This window comes from Typopeltis vanoorti, chromosome 16, assembly GCF_054136105.1.
Source record: "Typopeltis vanoorti isolate ZY-2024b chromosome 16, IOZ_Tvanoo_1.0, whole genome shotgun sequence".
NCBI classification, from domain to species: domain Eukaryota; kingdom Metazoa; phylum Arthropoda; class Arachnida; order Uropygi; family Thelyphonidae; genus Typopeltis; species Typopeltis vanoorti.
This window is the reverse complement of record NC_143564.1, coordinates 94,514,451-94,537,908: the sequence shown is the minus strand read 5'-3', so window position 1 is coordinate 94,537,908 and position 23,458 is coordinate 94,514,451. Positions and strand designations below refer to the sequence as shown.

At 34.4% G+C, this 23,458-nt stretch overlaps 1 protein-coding gene across 1 annotated transcript in view; it reads right to left on the bottom strand.

The window, feature by feature from the left end:
* LOC150098188 (ubiquilin-1-like) overlaps window positions 1-23,458 on the bottom strand; it is a 252,240-nt gene that overhangs the window by 156,816 nt on the left and 71,966 nt on the right. Inside the window, exons 3-4 of the mRNA XM_090406088.1 lie at window positions 18,070-18,119; window positions 2,640-2,666 (exon numbers count right to left, since the gene is read on the bottom strand). Coding sequence (XP_090262214.1) covers window positions 2,640-2,666; window positions 18,070-18,119 — 77 coding nt within the window. The remainder of the gene's footprint in view (window positions 1-2,639; window positions 2,667-18,069; window positions 18,120-23,458) is intronic.

Here is a 23,458-nt window from a genome sequence, read left to right as displayed (position 1 = left end):
AACCTCTTATGAAAAATCTTTAACAAATGCAAACAATGTTCATTAAAAATTTAAAATGTGAGTGATACATTTAAACAAAATGCTGCCAACTTACCATTATGTACGAGGGTAGTCTGAAAAGTTCTCAGCCTCAACCATAGATGGCAACACTATCGGCAAGATTTTTTTTTTTCTAAGTTGGTACATCTGTCATAAGCATCCATGTGAAATTGCCAGTCATTTTATCAAGTAGTTTGTTTTATACAGCTGTCTGTATCCCTTGAAATGGATAAAATTGAGTATCGTGTGGTTATAAAATTCTTTGTAAAAGAAAGTTTAAAGCAACGCCAAAAGAAATTCATTCGAAGTTCATAAACGTTTACAGGCACTCTTCTCCTTCCTTTTTGACAATTAAGAAACGGGCTGCCAAGTTTAAACGTGGCCATACCAGCCTTGAAGATGATCCACATGAAGGATGCTCAAAAAGTGTAACACCACCAGAAATCATTGGTCAAGTGCACGATATGGTATTGGATGACCGGCGAGTCAAAGTGAGTGAAACTGCTGAGGCTATAGGCATTTCAAAAGAATGTGTAGGATATATTTTGCATGAAGAATTGCAAATGAAAAAGCTTTGCGCATGATCACTTGCTCATAGCAGATCAAAAACGTACTCACATGAAAATCTCTGAACAGTGCTTGGAGTGTTTTAACAAGAATTAAAACTGATTTTGTGCATCGATTTATTATTACGAATGAGACTTGAATTCACCATTACACACCAGAATCCAAACAGCAGTCAAAACAGTGGACAGAAGCCAGTTGTTCAAAACTGGCTTCTGTCCACTAGCAGATTCCATTAGCAGGAAAGGTCATGGCATCGGTGTTTTGGGATGCTAAAGGCATTTTGTTTATTATCTTGAAAAGGGTAAAACAATAACCGGAAAATATTATTCTGATCTTTTAAGCAGACTAGATGAAAAAATTTGCGAGAAAAGACCCGGTTTGCAGAAGAAAAACATCATCTTTCATCAGGACAATGCACCTGCCCACAAAGGTGTTTGGGCAATGGGAAAATTAAGGGATCTGCACTATGAATTGTGGGGACATCCACCCTATTCCTCAGATTTGGCTCCCTCTGACTTCTATCTCTTCCCAAAACTAAAACTCTTTCTCGCTGGTCAGCATTTTTCTTCGAATCAAGAGGTGATTGCAGCTGCAAAGGGTATTTTGCAGATCTTACTGAGAATCACTACAGGGATGGGATAATGGTGCTGGAGCATCACTGGAATAAATGTATTAGTCTTAAGGGAGATTATGTTAAAAAATAAAAATAATTTTGAAATTATAAATTCGTTTTTTCATTGTTAGGCCGAGAACTTTTCAGACCATCCCAGTATAAGTGGTTAGTGATGAACCTCTTTAGTGAAACTGGAAATTACTCAAATATGATTCTTTTTGAAACTTTCCCATGCACTCCTTTTTTCAGTATGAAATTCAATTTTATCCTGCTCAACACTAAATAGTGATTGCTTCCAATTTCAAATACTTTGTATACTCTTGTGTTCTGAATCAGTAACGAAACATTGCTATTGACAATAACATAGTCAAATGAGATTTTTCTTATTTCTTGTATCTTCTCTCCATGTAAATTTGTGCATGTTTTTATGTTGAAGCATGGTGTTAGTTTTGCTCTTTTGTCCAAATTTTCCCCAAATGTGTCTATATGTTGTAGAGTTCACACTTTTACTTTTTCATTGTCAGTTGCCTTTCCAATGCAACTGACAATGAAAATTTCTCCATTTCATTACTGGAACCTTCTGTGTGAAATCATAGGCACAAATAAGTCTCATTGTCCGGTTCCCCATTCTGATATTTGTCCACATTACTCTACTTGATAATGCATGCCATTGAAGAAAATTATCCTCATATTAGTGTTGAATACTATAGTTGGTGCTTTACACTGCTTGTTATGGCTTGAATAACATCTTGTATTTTTTGCATAGAAAGAGCACACCTGTATTTGTCTTCACATTTTGGTAACACCTATTATACATCAATCTGGTATTTATCCAATTCATTTGCTAGTTCCATTTCTTTTTCATTGAATGTGCCAATCTTGAACTCCGGCGATGCGTAATGGAATTTATTTCAGTAGTCCACTGACTTCTTTCCAAGCAGTGTATCTTCTTACACGTTAGCTTGTTCACAGCTAAGTAACCTAGTTTGGTATAAACCTGTCACACTAGGACAATTTAATTCTATTTAAATAGCCTGCTACAACTGTCATGTATGTATGTGCATGTTTAATTTTGAATTTAAGGTCTTTCTCAAAAACATGTTAAGAAAGGAATGGAATGTTAGAACAAGCAGATAGTGGCAAGCCGTAGTAGCTCATTAATATGGGTCAATGAGTATGATGTGATTCGTTGCATTTGTTAACATCAAATACACATGGCACTAGGACATTCACCTGAGCGTCCTGGTGCTTGTATAACAGCCACTCTTTGTTTTGTTTCCTTTGTCATTATTTCCTGATTTTTTCTGTCATTCTTCTTGAAATTCAACCACTCCACAGCATTACTGTGCCAACTAAAAAAGTGAGATAATTATGATTATGGTTTTAAAAAACTCTGATAATACTGTAACATTTTACTTACTGAGGAGGTTCGGTTTGATTCTTCATTCTGCAAAGAGAAAAATTAAATGTACCAACTTCATAAGCATTCAATTAACATGAATGATTTCATTCAGATAACAAGATCTGAAATCCCCCCCAATAAAGTTTGAACAGTTAATATATTTCAATATGAACAATAAAATTTGGATTTAAATTGTAGTAGTAAAAAATAAATTTCTTACTGTGTTACTGAATCCAGCTTTTTTTTTTTTTTTTAATGCAGATCCACTCACAAGTCTGTTAGCTTCAGGACTAATACTTAGTACTGAGGATAGGCGAAGGGCTAAATAACCTAGAAATCCTAATCAAACAGAATTTTTACAACCCAAAGACATGCGCATAATTCAAATCTCACATCCAGGCTCAATGTGAGATTTGAACTCACAGCCTACTGGTTGGAAAGTGGATAAGCTAATCACTTAGCCAACCAGGCTGGCTGGCAGAGTGGCTAATTATTTTGAAGTTTATCTTAATACAAGAAATCTATTATATAGGGCAAATTATTACTATCTTCTTCACTGGTCACCATTCTCATTCCAACCATAATCCTTCTATTTTATCACATCTTAAGGGAGGAAAATGGGCAGGTGAGACAGAATATATAGCCTTTCCTTCCTATTATTCTCACATTGTTATTGATGTGGTACCCCTAATATGTCCAACAGTACAGTTACCCAAAAGGCTGTGTGTGTGTTGGGGGGGGGGGGGGGATTATCAATTATTCTGGCTTTGCTATTTCATTAAGACATTTCTCAATGAAATATGCTGAAAAAAATTCAAGATGCAAGTCCAGATAATGAATTTTCAACTGAAATTTGCATCCATCAACGCACTAAGAATTTATGTTATTCTTTAATGGAAGAAACAGACATCTAGTAACTAATAATTAATCAAATTTTATTTTGCATTTGTCACCAAAGCATCTCATAAGCACAAAAGATAGCATGTATATAAGCATAAGAGAAGGCAAACACAAGAGTGAATACAAAACAACACTTCAGAAACAGACATTATGATCATTGGGCTGATGGTCTCATAATAAGTTTCCCAGATTTTTGGTAACTGAAGTCAAATTTATGTAAAGCTGTTGAAAATTCCAAAAAATCTCATTTCTGTACTCAGTCTAATCTTGCCTTTGTGCCTGCAAGCATGGGTGTATTTTTATCTGTGTGTGTGTGTGTGTGTGTGTGTGCGCACACACACACACACACACACACACACACATGCCTTGATGACCAAGGCAAAATATTGGCTTAATAATTAAAACAAAATCAGTTTAAATTATTCACAAATGTCCGTTTCTTCCATTAAACAATAAAATGAATGAAAAATCAGTTTATCTACTTAACCTAGGGCAAAAATTTGCTAAAGCCCTATTGAAGCTTGGAGTTTGGTTTGGATTACAGGCAAAGAAACTAAGCATGGTGTATAATGTCTGTTAACTGCATGTATTGTCTGGCCATGTGCTTGTTTTGCAAGATTAAAAAAACCCAATATCTGGATAAGAGAAAACCTTTGACTTTGATGAAGAAGGATACACTATGTTATGGAAAATCACAAGACACTCTTCAAAAGCAGGGATGTAACTTTAGATGTAACTTTCTAAAGAAATGCATAAAATACTACCATATTTTATACTAGGGCAAAAAATGAGCAAAAAAAACTAACATTTATTCAATTTATGTAACTCCCCCCCCCCCCTTCTCTTGAATAAATATTCAAGGGCAAAAAATACTTGGTTTACTTGAGTTTTGGAGAACACAAATGTGCCTTCCAGTTACCATGATATGATTCCATGGAGGTCAGGACAAGTAAAATAACGTTGTAGCTTATAAAGGAATTATCAGTATACTTCTTCAGTTATTTTGCATGTGAATATTAATACCACTTCAGAAAGGAAAACAGCAGTTGGATGTCATCTAGGGAAAATATCTGCACATACTACTGCACAGCAATAGCAATTAAGCAATCCTAAAACAGGACTTGGAGGAGAAAAAAAGAAGGAGATGAAAATCATCCATCAAACTATCATCCCATGGCTCTCACATCTATTCTATCAAAAATAATGCACAATCAACTCCTTCACTATCTCATCGTCTACCAGTTAATCAGTATCTGCCAATATGGATTTTGCTGCTCTTGATCCACAGTGGATCTCTTTGCCAACATCACTAGCCTTGGTGAAACCCATGTGGTCATACCAGACAATTTCACCTCATCTGAGTGAATGTGACACAAAGGTCCACTTGCCAAATTACCATCTTACCACCAGCTGTACTGCTAATTTTCTGTCTGGCCATTCACAACATATCATGGAGAACAGCTCCCTTTCTTCAGATTTCCTGATGCCAGGGCACTGTGCAGAGCTCTGTACTTTTGTCCATGCTCTTTTTCCAATTCATAAATGACCTATCACCTACATCAAATCTCACCCTTAGTTTGGCTAAAGGCAGTATTTTTCATTCCTCTTTTGTTTAATTTGACAAACCCTGCAGTGCTCATATATCCAAAGCTAAAAAAATCTTCCCTAAAATGCTTGGTGCTGATTATTCATCTATCTAGATGGATTAAAAGGCAATTTTAAATGCTTAGAGAAAACTCTATGGAAGAGACAGTTTCTAAGGAATACACATCCAATTTGTTCAAAAAAAAAAAAAAAACATATGAAAACATGTTTTTTCAGGTTCTTGGTAAACTGTTCACAAACACAACACTGATGTGCAACAGGTTTCACAACCTTTGGTGTGTGTGAGATTAAAAGAAGAGCAAAGAACCTTTTTAATATGTCTTCAACTGAAGATGGGTTAGCTGATCATGTCTGGAGGTGACACAGAATATCCAAGCATGACTGGCTAACCTGTGAGCACCAAACCTTTTTAACATGAATGAGCTTTCAAATTAAAATGGGTAAGCCAATCATGTTTGCTAATCACAGAATATCCATCTTCTCAGAAAGTCAAGATTTTCCACCCACAAAACAAACTGACTTGAAAATTCATGCAAATGGCATACACAGCAGACTATATAGATAAGTCCCATATCAGACCACTGTGGTAAAACACAGCACTCAAATTGTTGTAGACAATTAAATTATAACTGAAAAGGAACTGAAGTTCTATCAAGACTGAAGAGGAGGGTTAGAAATTCCCTGAATGCCAAATCAGCATTTTCAGAACACAAATACAACTATGGTGATTAGAACAAATTACAACTCTAGAGGCCAGATGAAAAAGGAAGTTAATTTGGAGAAGTCTGGCTAAACGTGGTCTTAGAATGACTGCCTCACAGATCTTTGGCAAATTAATGAACAGCACTACTTGTTCAGGTTAGGAGATGGTTTCACAGCTAATACTGATTCTAAAAATAGTCTCTTAGACCTACAACTTCAATGCAATAGATGTGTTCTTCCAATGAATCCTAAGTGAAGGAGTATCCAGAGCATGGCTTGTCAGTACAGATGATCGTGATTAACAGATTTACTGATCTGTTCAAAGCAGGCAAGGTTGCAAAGCACAAAGAACTTGATGAATTCCAGGATGTGGAACAAGATGCAAGTGATCCTTTGGAAAAACAGATGAAGGATGATGGATGAGTGCTTTTGAAAGTGGCATGGAGTTTACAGATGGGGAATTGTTTTGCTGTGCTCTTGTATATTACTGCAGGAGATGTGGGTGTGGTGGTGGAAGAGATGCAACATTTTCTCTATTTTATAGAGGGTGCCCACTGGCTAAAAAGGCACCAAAAAGGTGAGATCAGTGGCCAGTGTTGTCATTCAAACAAGTAGCCCTAGCTCTGTAAGTATAGTTCAACCACAGATAAGAGAACTCTCAACATTTTTGCGCATGGCAGAAGAAGGCAGATCCATTCCGATAATAAGGTAATCGATCCATTTTGTGGGATGAGTGTTCATTATTACGTGAAAAGAAAAGTAGAGTAGCTATTCTTTTATAAGCATTCTAGTTTTTAAATGGTGACTATTTTGCTTGTATAACAGTTGGAAAATCTTACATATAAAGCACATGATTTTGCATGTTGGTGAGGAATTCATACATCCCATATTCTTTTCTCCCCTTCAACATGAATGGACTCTTCTTGGCACTCTGCCAGTTACAGTTCTCACAACTGTGGGCAGATTATACTTTACAGATTATGTGTGTGTGATTATCTTATAAACAGAAAAGGTTAATGAACCATTTAGTAGTCACGTAACTGAATACTAACAGAGCTGTGCTAAAAATGAACTAATATGTTCAGACCTCAGGGCCTGAACATCTCTCTCTCTCCCTCTCTCTCTCTCTCTCTCACACACACACACACACACACACACACACACACACACACACACACACACACACACACACACACACACACACACACACACACACACTTTCTCCCTTTCCATAAAAAATCACTGTCAGTTAAGGATCCACATAGCTTTTTAAGAAAAGCAGAGTCAACTGGAGTTTTAAACTTAATATCCAATCCTGATCATCTCATGATCAGGATTGGATATTTAGGTACTGTATGCACAAGATTGGGCTGGCATTTTGCCAACCAAATTTTTGTCTTCTGTACTGGTTTAAACCAAAAGGCAGCAATGGTATAACAAGATGAAATTTCACTGATGGTGGGGACAACAAAGGGTGGGAGTGCACTCTGTTAAAGCTCAAGCTGTTTTCATCAGGGTGCCAGGATGAAGAGTGAAAATTTGGCTACTGAACAGACACGAACTCAACATTAGAACTCAAGTTGAACACTATCAATATTAATGTTTTTTTTTTTTTTTTTTAAAGTATTAATGGAAATGAACTGGTAAAAGAATTATGGAAGTATTATGTTGACATAAATGGTGTTAAAAGAAAAGACAAAAACAGGATTTTTGTCTTCTCTCTTTTAACACAAAAAAAGATATTTTTCTAAATAATGGATAATAATACTTCTGCTAATATGGACTTGACCTCCAGTTCTTTATTCCTTTATCAGTTTCTGAAAGTAAAAATGTAAATTAAGTTTAGTGAGCACTTGACTCACACATTGTGGGCTGCTTAGCAGCCTACAATGGATGAGTCAAGTTGAAGTGAGCCAAGTGAAGTTTTGGGACGTTTCTGTCTTGAAGATATGTTCATCATAGTCCACTGCCTGGAAGATTAATGGGTTAGAGTGGATGATCACATTCGCACTAAAGTTTGAGGCCATTTCAGATACGGAAGTTGAGATTCTGGCACATTGGCTTTTCAGTGAAGTTGTTATGATTTCAGTATAGGTCTGTTCATCGTTTTGTATAGGAGCAGACTGTTTTCCCATGCCTAGTCAACCGTGTTGGTTCAGTAACAGGTAAAATCATCCTATAGCTTTGTTTTCTTTTGAGCAGGCATAATTTACATGGAAGCAAAGCAGAGTCCTTTGTCAAGCTGTATCTCTAAGTGTTGGGCAACTGGCTGCCAGGGGATGATGATGTCAAATGTGATGACCTCGCTTTTGAAATGTGTCCATTTTTTAGTAAAGAGGACAGCAATACCCTAGTCTGCATTGACAGCAGTAAGCCATATCCTGAACCACTGCTCTAATTTTGAGATAGCATTCTGTAGCTTTTCGGTTACCAATCTCGACCTTAGGAATCAGGAATTGTGGTGTCATCCATATAGAGCCACTGTGGAGGAAGTTAATCATATAGATCGTGAAGAGCAAAGGTGACAGCAGGGAGCCCTGGGGAACTCCTGATGTAATCCTGTGTTTGGATGATCTTGATTCCTTGTAGATTCACACAAAGCTTCCAATCCTCAAATAGGAACTGATAATTATGGTCTGGCATATGGGAGTTTAACGTTGATTAGTTTATAGGGTAGCCCTCTATTTCCAGACCTTGTGGAATGCCTTTGCAATGCCAAGAAAGATGGCACAGGTGTGCTGTCTCCAACTGTATCCCACACTGATATGTTCCATGATTCTTTTACGATTTGTTCTACAGTGGAGCGATTCTCATGGAAGAAAAATTGCTCATTGGCTATTAGATTTTTTTTTAAATGCAATTTTTTGCAATCCCAGTTTTAGGATTAAGATTATGTTAGCTTCTTTCCAGCATGGCAGAACATAGTGAAATCTCGACATTGCGTTAATGATTACTACAAGGTGCATAATGGCTTTCTGGAGTAGTTGTTTTGATGACCTTGTCAGAAATCCCATCTAGGCCTGAGCGCAGTGCTTTCCTGTTCTTTAGTTTCTTCATTGATTTCTTGTATTTCAGTGGGTGACATTGGTTGGAGTGTCGTTTGGGATGTTTGTGCATTTCAGTATACGGTGTACACTGACATGAACTTTCCTGATGAAATCTTGGTCTGCACCATTTTTCTAAATTGTTAGTGAAACTTCTGCTTTCTCTGCATCATGATAGATCAAACCTGTTTCACCATGGATTGATGGGAGGGTTTTTTCCACCCATTCTTAGAGTTTTTGCCATCTTCCATAGTGAGTGATCCTCAGTGTTTAGGAACAGCAGTTTCATTTTCCACTGTTAGTTGTGATGGTCTCTGAGTGCCTGTCAGACTAAATATGTGGCTCTGTTGAGGGTTCGTCAGACTTCAGGGGCTAGTGTCCTATGATACCAGCATATGAGATTCTTGATTTCTTCCAGAAGCCAGTCAGCATCTGAGCATAGCACTGCAAAGGTAGCAGCTCGGAGTGTCGTTGTTATCTATTTTTCCAGGTTGTGTACTGAAGTGTTAATCATCTCTTCAGATATGATAGTTGAGACTGGGCCTATGAACTTGAGGAGTATGTTAGGTAGGTTTTCCCAGTTGATTACTGATAGATGGTCATGAGTATTTTCCTGTTCTAAGCCTAAGTAGTACTGGGTTGTGGTCAGAACTAAGGTCATCCACAGCATTCAGCATGTGTGGAAGACCTCAGTTGTGTGCGACATTTCAGAATATGGTGATGTTCAAAACATTAGGATGTCTTTTTTATGCAATAGTGTGTGTGGCTTCTGGACGTCCCACAACTGCAATATGCCTTGTGGAGGCAAAATCCTGGAGGAATTTAGCACTTTAATTAGTGGTCCTGCTATTCCAGGCTGGGTGCTTGGTTCATGTCTAGTATCTCCACTAAGTCAGTTTCAAGTAGACATTTCTGGTAGAGTTGTGCGGCTGTAAAAGTTTCACCAAGATTTACCTTATATCAGAAAATGTCCCTAAATAAAATAATCTTATAGGAACACTGACTTCACAGTTTAAAACTGTTATTCTTCCTTGACGAACTGTTCCTGACATCTGTCTGTAGAAACCTATTTCTTTCTTGTCTTCAACGTATTTTTACTACAAAAATCTTAACTGTACAAACATCACTTTAAGAAACACTATATAGGGTGCATAAATTTCTCCCTTAAAACAATTTATATTGTTTTATCTTCAGTTCAACACATTGCATATGAACAACAATAGTTGTCAAATTATTAAAGAAAATAACTTTCTCTTTATATCTTATAGTGGATGCTTGCTCCATTACTTGGGAAGTAGTGAAAATAAGCTAATAACTTCTGATTCCTTTCTCAACACAGGGAATACATATACCTGGATTTCCATCTTTGAATAAGACAAAACAAAAGTAAGTTTAAATAAGACAAAGAATCAGTAACTGTCTTAATAATGTAGCTTTTTAGGCCAGTGAATGATGACTTTATATCAGGGAAAACATATATATTCATCAGTAAACAGGGTCTCTTGACTGAAAGAAGACCATCATTAGTCAAATTCACTATTCACAATTATTTTACTATTTATAGAAAGACAACACACTGAAAGATACATAAACAATCATACCATCACCTATCAACCATACATAATCCTTAAAAACACCAACTTATACAGCCAGGGCTATTTGTTCTAATGGTACAGCTCTTGCCAAAACACATCAATCTTTGTAAACATTTTAACCAATAGCTACAATCCCCATAAAACAGAAAACACTACATGCCTCCTTATTCCATATACACAAGATCAAAGTGCTACTATTCCTATCTTCTAGAGTACACCTGAAATGATAGCTATGTTCTATCACACCCAGGAGTGTGTGAAGTACTGACTGGCTGACTGTAACCTGACCTATAAGAAGACAAACAGAAAGATCTATTAAACCTGCCTCAGTGAATACAAGAGATATGTTTGCTACTATTATTATGGTAACTCAGGACTAGCATACCACATTTTAGACAGCCATTCACTCAGGATCAGAGAAAAAACAAAACAAAACTAATAAGCTATATAGATGTTATTACAAGCTGGAAAGAGTAAAAGCCAGCAAACAGAAATGAAACACTCTCCTAATTTCAACAGTTGTGGTTGCATTAACTTATCTAAAATTTGCGATGGGCTTTAAAGGACAAGATCTAGTAAGAACTAAAATAGTAATAGATAAGATTTTAGAACAAATGAATTCATTTAACTATCTAGGATGTATGATTACATATGAAAATGAAAAAGATATAAACCTAAAAATTGCAAAATATTTAAAAATAACAGGTATCATATCATTAACTCTATATTTAAACCTAACCTAGTACAAAAACAAACCAGAGTAAAAGTATACAATACATTAATCCTACCAGTCCTATTGCATGTATGGAAGTGAAATCTGGACAATAAAATAAAAAGCCAAGCAAAGATTAATAACAGCTGAAATGAAGTTTATGAGAAAAACTGCCAAGTATACCTTATTTGATCACAAAAGAAACGAAGAAATTATGAAAGAATTAAACCAGGAATCAGTAATAGAAAAAATTAAAAAATATAAAAATAAATGGATGGAACATGCTGAAAGAATGAAAACAGAAAACTTGTTTTGATTACCAAACCAAGCCTTAAATTACAAACCATTAAGAAAAAGAAAACCAGGACATCCTCTTAAGAAATTCAACAATGACTTCTAATGCAGGAACAGGCCTAAATCCTTGACAAGTATGATGATGAAATTTAGGAAAAAACCCATCATTTTAAGATCAACTCTGATCCAATGACAAAATTGTCTACTATTTATTCAAATTTTAAAGATGCCAAGTCAGGACTTTTATTAGCTTTGTCCATTACAGTTTCCATCTGCCATGCCATTTTATCATGACTGTCTTGTTCTCTGAAGGTGCTGGTTTTAAATCCAGCAAAATATCAGCTGGTTAATAAATACCTTATTTATTCTGATTTTTAAGATGAATAAATTTTCACACCTAAACCTGTCTAAAAAGGTGCTCTAACTTGGAGTGAGTGGTTGGAGCAAGTGAGGTGGGAAGAGTATGACCATGGAAAGGAAGAACAGAAACCTCAGAGGTAATTTTGCTTGGTGCTAATGCAGTGCCAAATGAAATGACATTGAAAGTAGCTGAGGGAAGATGTTTGGTAGAAGAGAGAAATCTGTAAAAGATTATGGTCTGAGTTGCTGAGAATTTGGAGAGCAGAGAGAGAGAGTTATCAGGTATTTTAGCTGTTAGATCAATGATTTGAGTCGAATAACAAGTACTAAGAATTTGTTTTTGAATATAGTCTTCAATCCAAATTAATAAAAGATGACCCATTGCAATGCTTCTATTCTCTGTGGTCTGCAAAATTACTGATGTTGATGCATCTTTAATTTTTTCTTTATATTTGTCTGCTTTATTCAAGATAATTTCTACTGATGACTCATTCATTCTCAAACGCTGCATATTTTTTCTTTCCCTATCACTATGCTAAAATCTTTTTTTATTACTTCAAATAGTTTGTTTCTAGTGCAGATGATGTTTGTTTCATTCTTCCATTCACCCGAAACTTAAGAATTATATAACTGATGCGTTCACCCAGTAACAGTTGGAACAAACCAAGGTGTAGTTTCAATTGTGTGCTCAATGATTTGTTTTGCAGTGATTTCACAGACATCATTTGAAAAAATCAACTCTTGCTAGATAATGTATTAAATAAATTTTAAACTGTTTATTGAGACTTGTTATCAATTTATACCATTAATTCAAGAGGCACACGAATTGAAAATCCGTTAATAAAAAAAAAAAAAAAAAAAAAAAGAAGCAATATTAAATGAAATATCAAAACAGATGATTTATTGAGATAATGTCATCAACACATTCTTGATTCTGAGCAGATGATATCTTAATAAATCTGCTGCAAATCTCTACATGTCATATTCATGTTAGGCTGAATGATCTATCAAGACCATAACTTGGTTTGAATAATCCTAATTAATGCAGTTAATTAGGGCACTGTTCAAATACAGTCTGTCAATTATGTGTACTGTCCACCTGGCTTGGCTGTTTTGTGGGGCTAAAACCCAAAGCTTTTGTGAAGAAACAAATCCTGCTGCCTCACCTTCAGTTGAAAAGCCAAGGTTCTTTTACATCACAGGCAGGATCTGATCCCAAATCTTTCCAATCAAAGTGCATAATTTTTACACTTCAAGATTTATTAATGATATTAAATATATGATGCTAAGAAATCAGTAACAAAAAAAAAACTAAAGCCAAGAACATATGGAGAAATGAAACATCAACTGCTTGCTCAATGTTAACAAATTTTAGCTGCTTAGGTATAATTTTTAGGGATGATGGGATGTTACATATACAAAAACAGAATAGAATTACTAAGGCTAACATGAAGAGGGAATCTAAGGATAATCATAGTACTGGAGGCATGAAGTGGCTTGAACAAAAAGTTCCATATTTGGTTTCTAGATTATGTAAAAAAACAAATTAAAAATACAAAAAATGTGAAATAAACAATGATTTAAAAACTCCTTTGCTCACCCACAGTACTACCATATTATAGGTCTATAACATTTTATTGGTGGGAATCACAAAAACTGCATAAAGCAGCATTTAAACCAATTTCAATATCATCATCATCAAATTCCTGCCATGTACCCTCAAGGGGTGCACAGGATATGATAGTACTAAATGAAAAATTTACAACATTACTAACTTCCTATCTACAATTTTCCATTCAGAATCCAACATTACCAGTGTTGGATTCTGAATGAAGAGAAATTTAAATTATTAATACTCTCCTCAGAATCCAACATAATCCACGATGGCAAAGCTACATTTGTAAATATTATTTGTAAATCACTTGTTTATAATTTAATATTCATATAACTACCTTTAATTTTGTCTAATATTTAATTATTTAATCAAAGATGTATGTATTAATAATGAAAAGACTATTAAATATTATTAAGCTATTTTAATTATTACTATGTTAATATTATAAGAACTTGTATTTGATAATTTAACTGCACATTATTTGAAATGTAAATCTCTATTTATTCCTGTTTGTAAAGTTTAACGTTATGTAATAGCTCAATTTTATTATATTTTGTTTTGTTGTCATGGAAACGTATGTAAGTGAGCGAGCACATTTTGGAACACCACGTGAGGTTTATTGAAAAGAGTTTTAGAAGGAAACAGAGAGAGAAAGAGAGAGGATTAGCATTAGGTTGGAATCGGAGCATTCGGGAATCCAAGTGCAATAATAGCCAGTTGGCAAGTCACTCAAGCAGCTAATAAAGTCTACTAGTCAAGAGGTGGTTAGCTAATAAGTTGTAGAATAACAATTATAGCTACGGAAGACAGCTGAGTGACTACTAAATAGACTAGCAATACTTGAATTGAGATTTAATTTCAGGGCCGACCTTTCAAGGACACACAGAATCTTGAAGCAAAGCACGAAGTTACTAAAGAATAGTAGAGCTATAAAGTTGAAGTATACCGATAGCTGTGTTTAGAATTGTAGTGTCTAAGAATTAATTGAATGCCGGAAGAGTGAACAACTGTGCATATAAAACCTAAAGTTAAGGAATTATTGTGTTTATGCAACAACGTTTGTTTATGTGTATTGTGACGATGATTAATTCAGTTATTGCTTAGAAGAATTATTTTAACGAGTGCCGTTTACTGTTTAAAGTGTTTACCGTTATAAAAAGTGTATATGTATAAGTGATGAAGACAGAAGATTATCGGTAAGATTATTCCAACCATTAATATTTCTATACAGAGAAGTGTGTGAGTTTCATCCTAGAATTTCCTTATATTAACAGTAACTATTGCGGAGAATTAGCTAAAGTGTATATTTAAAAGTGTTTGTTTGTGAAGAGGGATTACTGCAATTTTTGTTGTATTTGGAACTTATGGAAGTGTGAGAGGACTGTATTATAGAGACAACAGATTTACCATTGTATGAGTTGAATGATTGGATTTACCTGAGGAGTTAAAATGTTTGTGATATCTTAATTACTGAATTGAAGTTAAGTGTAAAATTTGTGATTTTAAAATTAAATGTTTGTTTTTGTTAATCTAAAGTTGTGTTTTGCCTGAATCTCTTTTACTGCACCATTCATAAAATATTCGAACCAAAGCGGGTAAATTAAGTAACTTAATATTCTCGGCCAGTAGTATATATAATAACATCATATAAGGGAAGGGTAGTTGAGAGTTGGTTTATCTTCAATTCTTGAACTAATTCAGATATAAAGTGGCACAGTCTTTAAAAATAAATTTTCTTTATATTTGAATTAGAAATCAACTTACAACGTATCAATTAGTTAAGAACATCATAATAGTAATCATGTCGGATCCAAGGTAAAGATTTAGAAGAAGTAGGATCCAACACCAGATCTTATATTTCTATTGTCTAAAGCACTTTGTACCGTATCAATCCACCTATATCTTGGTCTTCCACTGGGTCGTTTTCCTGCCAACTTGGCAGAGAACACTTGTTTTGCTAATCTTCCCTTGCCCATTCTGTTTAAGTGACCATACCACCTGAGATTAGCTCTGCTAATGCATTCCTAAATGCTGACAATGTCAAGTTCTTTCCGAATATTCTCTATTTTAATATGATATTGCCATTGATGCCATCTGTTCACGCCTCTAATCTTTCTCAGGACTCGACTCTCATATCTGCAGTCTCTAGTCTTTGGTCAAGTGTTTTACTTCTGACCCAGCTCTAAGATCCATAAGTTAAAACTGGTGTGAACACTGTCTTGTATACAGCTAATTTAGTGTTACGACTAATTTCTCTCTTATTCCATATGAATTTATTCAATTGACTACCTACCACACCAGCTTTGTTGATTCTGTTGTCTATTTCCATATTTAATTTACCATTCTTCACTAAAATTCTTGCCTAAGTAGCTGAAATGTTTTACTTGTTCCACAGGTTCTCCATTCACAACACAGTTGACGTTTTCAATGATTCTGCCTATTTTCATTGTCTTTGTCTTTTTATTGCTGACCTTCATACCATATCAATTACAACAGTTATTCAATTTAGTCAGAGAATCTTGCAGACTTATAGTGGATTTATTTAGAAGTATAACCTCGTCCGCATAAAGCAAAGAGCTGACATTAACATCGCCAAGTTTGATATCATGTTTAATACCACTTTCCTTCATAATGTGATCCATATAGATAATGAATAACAGAGGGGATAATGTACATCCTTGTCTCACACCAGATTTAACATTAAACCATCTTCCTGTACTTCCTTCATTTCTAACTACTGACTTACAACTCAAATAAAGACTAAGTATTGCTTGATATAATGCCCCATTGACACCTTGTCATATTCCTTTTCCAGATCGACAAAACTTATATACAGATCTTTGTTTTATTCCCATGCTTTCTCAACTATTTGTCGCAAAGCGAAGATCTGATTCTGACAGCGTCTATTTGGCATGAATCCAGCTTGTTCTTCACCAAGCTTTTCTTCCATAATTCTTCTCAACCATTTCTCAAGTATACTTGCATATATCTTACCAGGAACACTCAATAGGGATATACCTCTATAATTCTCACATTCAGTTTTATTTCCCTTTTTATATATATGGGTACTATGAGAGCTCTACTCCAATCATTGGGAATTCGTCCCTCTGTCCAGGCATTCTGAACTATGCAGTGCAGCCACCGTAAGACTTTTATACCATCATACTTCAGCATTTCTGGTCGAATATCATCTACTCCTGCTGCCTTTCCACATTTCAAGCCTTTGATGGCTTTTTCTACTTCAAGTATGGATATGTATTCCTGACTGCATGCCTGGTCAGTGTTTTTTTTTATCACTGTGCTGTCATCACTGCTTGTTTCATTTAGCAAATTTTCAAAGTAATTACTCCATACTTCAAGGATATCCTTTTCCCCCATTTTCAATTCACCTTTATCATCTCTAACTCCTTTTACAGCACTCTTTCCTCCATATCCTTTTCCCCCATTTTCAATTCACCTTTATCATCTCTAACTCCTTTTACAGCACTCTTTCCTCCATTCCTAAGCTTCTTCAACAACCTCCAGAATATTTTGCCACCTTCTTGATATTTATTTTCTATATTCTTGCCAAAGTCCTTCCATGGCTTTTGTTTAGCTAGTTTTACACAGTGTTTAGCTTTCTTACATTTGTCTCTGTATTCTCTAAGAGCACAAGCTGACTTATTTGCCAGGAACTTTTGATAGGCTTTCTTCTTTTCCTTCGCTGCCTCTTTAACTTCCTGTGTCCAACATGGAGTTCTAATTTTTCTATCCTTGCAGACAACCTCACCACATGCCTCTCTAGCTGAATCAATCGGGGCCTTCTTGAAGGCTTGCAACTTAATCTCCAAGGTTTGATTCCTGTTCTCAAACTCTTTCATTTTTTCTTCGATAATCTTTGTGTATTTTAGTCTACAGTTCACATCTGAGAGCTGCTCAACTTTTATTCGCTTTAAATCTTTCTTACATGTCATTCTTTTCAATATGAAATTCAATTTTATCCTGCTCAAGACTAAATAGTGATCGCTTCCAATTTCAAATCCTCTGTACACTCTGGTGTCCTGCACCAGGGAGAAAACATCACTATCAACAATAACATAGTCAATGAGACTTTTCTTATTCCTTGCCTCTTCTCTCCATGTGAATTTGTGCATTTTTATGTTGGAACATGGTGTTAGTAATAACCAGTCCATGTTCTGAGCAGAAATCCAACAGGTATTTGCCATTATTATTGGCTTAGCTCCATTGTTAAGAAATAAAACAGCCAAAAAGACTAGAAATAGAAACTGATATCCAAGTTTTATGAAAAATTCATTAGGTCTGTCTTAGAATATAAATGAGTGAGAGGATAATCAAATAAGAGAAACATCTTGGTAACCTGAATAATTCACGTCACTGTTTACTGCACAGGCAGTGATTTCAAATTCCATGTAAGGTATACATTTGTAAAAGTTAACTCTGAATAAGTTAATGTTCCGCATCTTGAGTTTCTAAGGATTATTAAAAAAAAAGACAAGATTATTGAAACAGAGAACTATAATTTACTTTTTTTCCATAATTATTTTAATAAACAGTTATCATGGAAGCAAATTTTACTAAGTTGTAATAAAAAAAATAAAAAAAAGTAAAACAGTCCACTTACTCTGGAAGTATTCCTAACCACCAAATGTACTGTTAATCCATCCTTGATTTCTAAAATAAAATCAGAACATTTTATTAATTGAATGATGAATAATAATATACAGCACTTTAAATAATATTGTGACATACAGTGTCATGGGACCTGCAGATATGAACAAAACATGTTTACTGACAAAAAAGTAAAAATACATTGTCCTGGTCTGAGCTGGATTTTGGATGCTTTTCTACTAACTGCTCCTAGAAAGTTTGTGGTATTGTACTCCACTCCACCTTGGAAGTATTAAGAGGCTCATAAGTTCCATTAATGAACGAGATAATTTTCTTGGATTTATTATTCAAATAGTATTAGCTACATCAGAAGATGATTTATAAAGATCATTAAAATCATTAAATGATATCTCAAAACAATATAATATGACAATATCTAAAGAAAAAACAAAAATAATGGCGTTCGAAGGAGAAAACCTGATAAGAAATAAAATAATGATAGATAATAAAATACTAGAACAAGTAAACACTTTCAGTGTTTACTTGTTCTAGTATTTTATTATTTGGAATACTTGGAATGTGATCTATCATATGAAAAAGACATAGACATTAAAATATCAAACTTTGTCCAAGTAAATGGCATAATAAATAATATATTTAAACCATCCCTAGTACAAAAACACACTAGAATCAGACTATATAATGTCTTGTCAAAACCAACTCTACTATATGGAAGTGAATCATGGACTATAAAAAGGAAAGATGAAAAACGAATTCAAAGAGCAGAAATGAAGTTCCTCAGAAAAACAGCTGGATATACCAAGTGGGACCACAAAACAAATGAAGAAATCTTACAATCCCTGAAAATAAAACCAATTAATTACTACATAAGACAGTATAAACAAAAATGGCTAGAACATTTAAATCAAATGGACAACAGCAGACTACCAAAAATATTATACAGATACAAAATAAGTGGAAAAAGAAGAATCAGAAGACCAAGAGATGGCATGAGACCAGAACAGGCCACTTGACCTAAATTCCATGTTAGGAAGAAGAAGATTATAATTTTATTTTCTATGCTGACTGCTGAAATGTCCTGATGCTATCTTCAAACCATGTGCTTACAATCACTGCTTTGTAACATTAAATTACACAGATGGAAAATGTACTGCACAGGATGGTATCATAAAACAGCCATGTAGGGCACACAATTGTACATAACACATCAATGTAGGACCCAAATATATACCACAAGAAATAATACCACATCATTATGTTACCATATTCAAACTTCATTATTATGACAGTTAAAATTATTGACTTGGTTAAAAATCATTCCCCAGGCATCAAATACCAAAACACATCTGCCAGACTAGAAGAGTATGTGGTGCAACTTGTTGCTTCAGAGGAATGTGAAGTATGTTAAGTTCTGTGCACTCTGGCCCAAACAAATTAGTAATATATATTGGTTGTTGTTAACAAAACGTTTATATAGGCTACAGCTTGTCCATGAAAATTCTTGATATGGAATTCTCTGTTTGTCATGAAAACAGAGAGCTGCTTGTAGCTCCTCGCATCTCCAACAAATTCGCAAATTCTCAAGAGTCAGGAAAGATGAGGTAATCAACCTTTTCAAGTAGAAATGGTTCCTGTCAGCAGTTTAGACATACCTGGTTTATTTTGGGTTCACGATTAGCTATGGACTTCCATTCCTTTAGCGTGATGCCAACTGTTGACTTAAAGATTACTTCATAACTTTAATCTCATAGAAGTTAAACATATAAAATGGAGAAATATTAAAGATGACTTATTTCGTGGATGTAGCTCATTTGCATAATATAAGCTATCATATATCGAAATTTAAAGGAGATGGTAGTGTTGGAACGTACATTCTAGTTTCGAATCCGCCATTTTGTTGGAACGTACTCTTATTAATAAAATCTATTAATTGCCAATTGATCACTAATACAAATATAGAGAAATTTATATTTATACTGCGCCACCCTATATTTAGATTAATCTATATAAAATAGTAGAATCAATTTTCAATTAAATTAGCAGTCTCCTTACTCATTCAGGCCGAATTCAATAATTTTCATTTGAGGCTCCCGCTAGATTCGAATTATTTATGAACGGTGCAATAAAAAAGAATCAGGCAAACACACTATTGAAATTAATAAAACAAAACATTTAATATAAGGTTATATGATAAATACATGAATTCCACTTCTAAAATGAGACATTACAATTAAGTTAGTACATCAGGTCAAATCATTCATATTAATTCAGTCTTCAAAATCTTCACATACAAGTTTCACAGTTTTCTCAATTACAAGATTCCTTACTCAGATTAATACAACAGAAATTCTTATTTAATTAGTTTGCCCATATCTCTCAGTTATACTCCATACTTAACTCTCGGCAGGCACTTATCATATCATTAAATACGGCAGATATTATTTCAAGGCAAATTATTCTTAACTTCTAACTTCGGTGATATGCCACAGTAAATGTTAGAATAAGCGAAATGGAACTATCACTCAAATCTTCATACACAGAAACAAATAAAATATGACTGTCCTTACCGGAATTTATCTTCAGCACGTCAGATTTAATGTGAGTACATCTTCAAATTATATTTATTACACCTATGGAACACATTTAAAAGGAATTCTTCAAGGTCATAACTAGACTATTATTTGTCGCGCTCCACAATTCTCGACAGCAACTATAGGGCAGATTGATATCCTTGTTTACTACTTCACAACAAATTAAGCTCCGTACAATTCTTCCTAAAAGCAATATAGAAATAAGTAGTAATTCTAAGCTAACTGGATCTATTCTGAATCCTTCATTAACCTTCCAGTCCTTTAATTATCCAAATACGGCACCAAATCCCTATTAATGCCACTGCTGACTTTACTTTCAGCTATCTATAAGTTTTCACTTCGTCTTATCACACTTTTAAATACTACTCTCTTGAAATCCTGCCCTTCAGTCCTTTTTATTTACTTTCACCCCCTTGCTTATATCCTTCCTTTTTTCCACTTCAAAAACTCTCTCCTTCTTTACTCTTATATTACCACTCATATACATTTTTCTTCTCTCCTTGTTATCGAAGCTCACGGTACCCACGTGCATTCCATTTTATTTCTCTCTCCATGGCAACGAACAAAACGCAAACATTCGCGTTAATGTTACATAAGGCTATACTTTTACATTGAGTAATGAAAAACATTACGGTTACTTAATTTTCTCTTTCATTTCATTTACAATTAATAATAATAAAATATATGTTACAGTATATATATAAGGTACATTAAATTATATACATATAATTTCTCATAATATCACTGAAGGAATAAAGTGAATAAGATAAATGATATTTATCACTGAGTCCTTCCAATAGCAAAATATACATTAAAATTATTTAATCAAATAATAGCTGATAAAATTCAGGAATAATACATGAATAATAATTCTTAGGCAAGGGATTAACAAATAATCTTTAAACAAGTCATGCTTAATATATGATAAGTTATGTTAAATGTGAATGAAGAACAAAATATACATAATTTCATTCACAGTTTAACAGTAGTTGTCATTCTTGGTCACCAACTTTTGACCTCAAGTAGATCAGACTTGATTATTCTCCCCCTGCAGCGACAATTATACTATATGCTAAGTTAAAGAATACTGTTGTCTTAGTAAAACAAGTTCTAAAGCCTAGAGGTATTTCAGCATAACTGCAAGTATGACTTCATAATTTTAAGCATAATCTTGAAACCAAATATCTGATAAGAAATAAAAAAAATTAAGTATTCTCACAAAAGTCGATTATAGTTTCAAAATTTGCCTTGAAGATTTACTATTCAGATTTAGAGAATCAGATACATTATTACACATTTATAATATACAGAGATTTCTGTCTTATCCAAACACCTTGGAAAATGGCATCTTCAGATAGTTGATTTTTTTCATACACTAGAGCAGCGCTTCCCCAACTGTGGGCCGCGGCCCCCTTGGGGGCCGTAGATTTTGTTGAGGGGGCCGTGAAATAATGAAAAGAAATTTAAAATGTTTTAAGACTAAGTAGATTTTTTTTATTTTAAAAGAAACGTATTTAACTTTTATTATTTATTATTTCTTTTTTGTTATTTTTTTATATTTTAATGGAAAAATTCACACATTGGTGTTGGTTCACAAACTTTGCTTCCTGCGTATTTCGGCGCTTAATGAATATTAGTAAATATTGCTTATTCATATGTTTCATTTCAAAGCAGTGGTTAATTGTATTTACTTTGAATGCTCTCCAGGGAAGCTCCAAATCTTCCTGTCCCTTTCATCACGCGTTCGTAATCAGGGACTGTTGATATTGACTTATACATATCAAAACTCTTTTTATATTATCACTGTCATCCAAGCTAGTTTTCTGTTACCAATAAAAGTTTCGCATATACTTCACACATGAAAAAAAGCTTAAACAAGTTCATGTGGGGAGGTAGTAACTTGCTTGCAGCGGTAAACAACACCCTCCCTAACAGCCTGCAGAGGCAATAAAAACAAGTACTTTTATTATGCCAGTGAATAAGGTATGAGGAGTCTGTGTAATATATTTCTCAACAAATAGTGCAATTAGAGACAAGTGGGATAAAAACACACTAATTAATGAATCACATGCCCCCTCATACAGAAACTATGCTGTATAGGCTGAAACAAAACCATATGTTGCATGGGCAAACACAGTATCTAACTAAAAACTATTGTTATTAATTAGATGTGTGTGAGTTCGATTTCCCAAGGCAGCAATAAAATTCAACCGAACGTGTTAAAATTCGTGAGTGTTAAAACTAAGTAATATATATATATATATATAACGAATGTTATGGCAGTTTCACATATGGAATTCGGTTGAAGAGAGCATTTCAACTCAATTGTCAGCTATGCTTTTATCTTTCGGTTGCGCGATCTTTTGTTAATACCGCACCAATCATATGCAGGTTTTAATAACCTGCCTTTGCTGTCTGTTTCGCGTTAGGCTTAATTACCGTAAAGGGAGAAAAGTCACAACAGAGAAAAATGTTCCTGTTCCGGGGATCCCTTAATCAGGTAATATTCACTAATTTCATGTTATCAGTCTGTGGTGTGCCAGTATCGGTAAGTGGTGATATTATTTGATCTATTCTACGTTAAAAAAATTAATCCTGAGATGGATAAGTGGCTGATAAAAAATATAAAAAAAATCCCCAAGAACAATCAGAAGAAGCAGAAACAGACTCAAAAAAAGGACGATATTTCATATTTTACCAGAACAGCCCGCATAGTCTTCAGAACCAAACGGTAAGAGGCAAAAAATGTAATATATGCATTTGATTTTTGCAATATTCACTGTGTATGTT